Raw genomic sequence first — 460 nt, forward strand, 5'->3', positions numbered from 1 at the left:
GGGAAAGAATGGGCCAAGAAATTTGATGACAAGAACATGTTTACAACGTATTACGTGTTGATACACTGACAAAAGTCACGCCAGCATGACTTATTTATCACGCTTATCTTTCTTATCTTGTTTAGTGCCTTTTATCTTTGATTCCCTTAATGTCCCTTGCATTTGCCTTGCACGTGGACCGCAAAGCTACCGCAGGTGAGTTTTAATAATAGAGGGTTAGAGGTAAGTGAAACCCGGCGAAAGGTCCCGCAGAGTATGAAACACAATTTCTATTATTGATACTGAGCAACTGAGCTAATCGTGACACATCGACTTTCCCCTGATCTGTCTCGTGTGTTTATATCTATTTGAACATTTAATCTTTCAGTCTATACAGTCAATTTACGTATCTATTAATTAATCTACCTAGTTATTCATATACAACATCATATACATCATCATCACCTTCATATTCATCATT

The 460-nt window shown here is 37.2% G+C and overlaps 1 protein-coding gene across 1 annotated transcript in view; it reads left to right on the forward strand.

Moving 5' to 3' along the window:
• The first annotated feature begins 149 nt into the window (after positions 1-149).
• The window catches only part of LOC119586606, a 19,287-nt gene continuing 18,976 nt past the window's right edge, over positions 150-460 (forward strand). Inside the window, exon 1 of the mRNA XM_037935356.1 lies at positions 150-195. Within this exon, the coding sequence (XP_037791284.1) occupies positions 150-195 (46 nt within the window). The remainder of the gene's footprint in view (positions 196-460) is intronic.

Source organism: Penaeus monodon, chromosome 21, assembly GCF_015228065.2.
Source record: "Penaeus monodon isolate SGIC_2016 chromosome 21, NSTDA_Pmon_1, whole genome shotgun sequence".
Lineage (NCBI taxonomy): Eukaryota > Metazoa > Arthropoda > Malacostraca > Decapoda > Penaeidae > Penaeus > Penaeus monodon.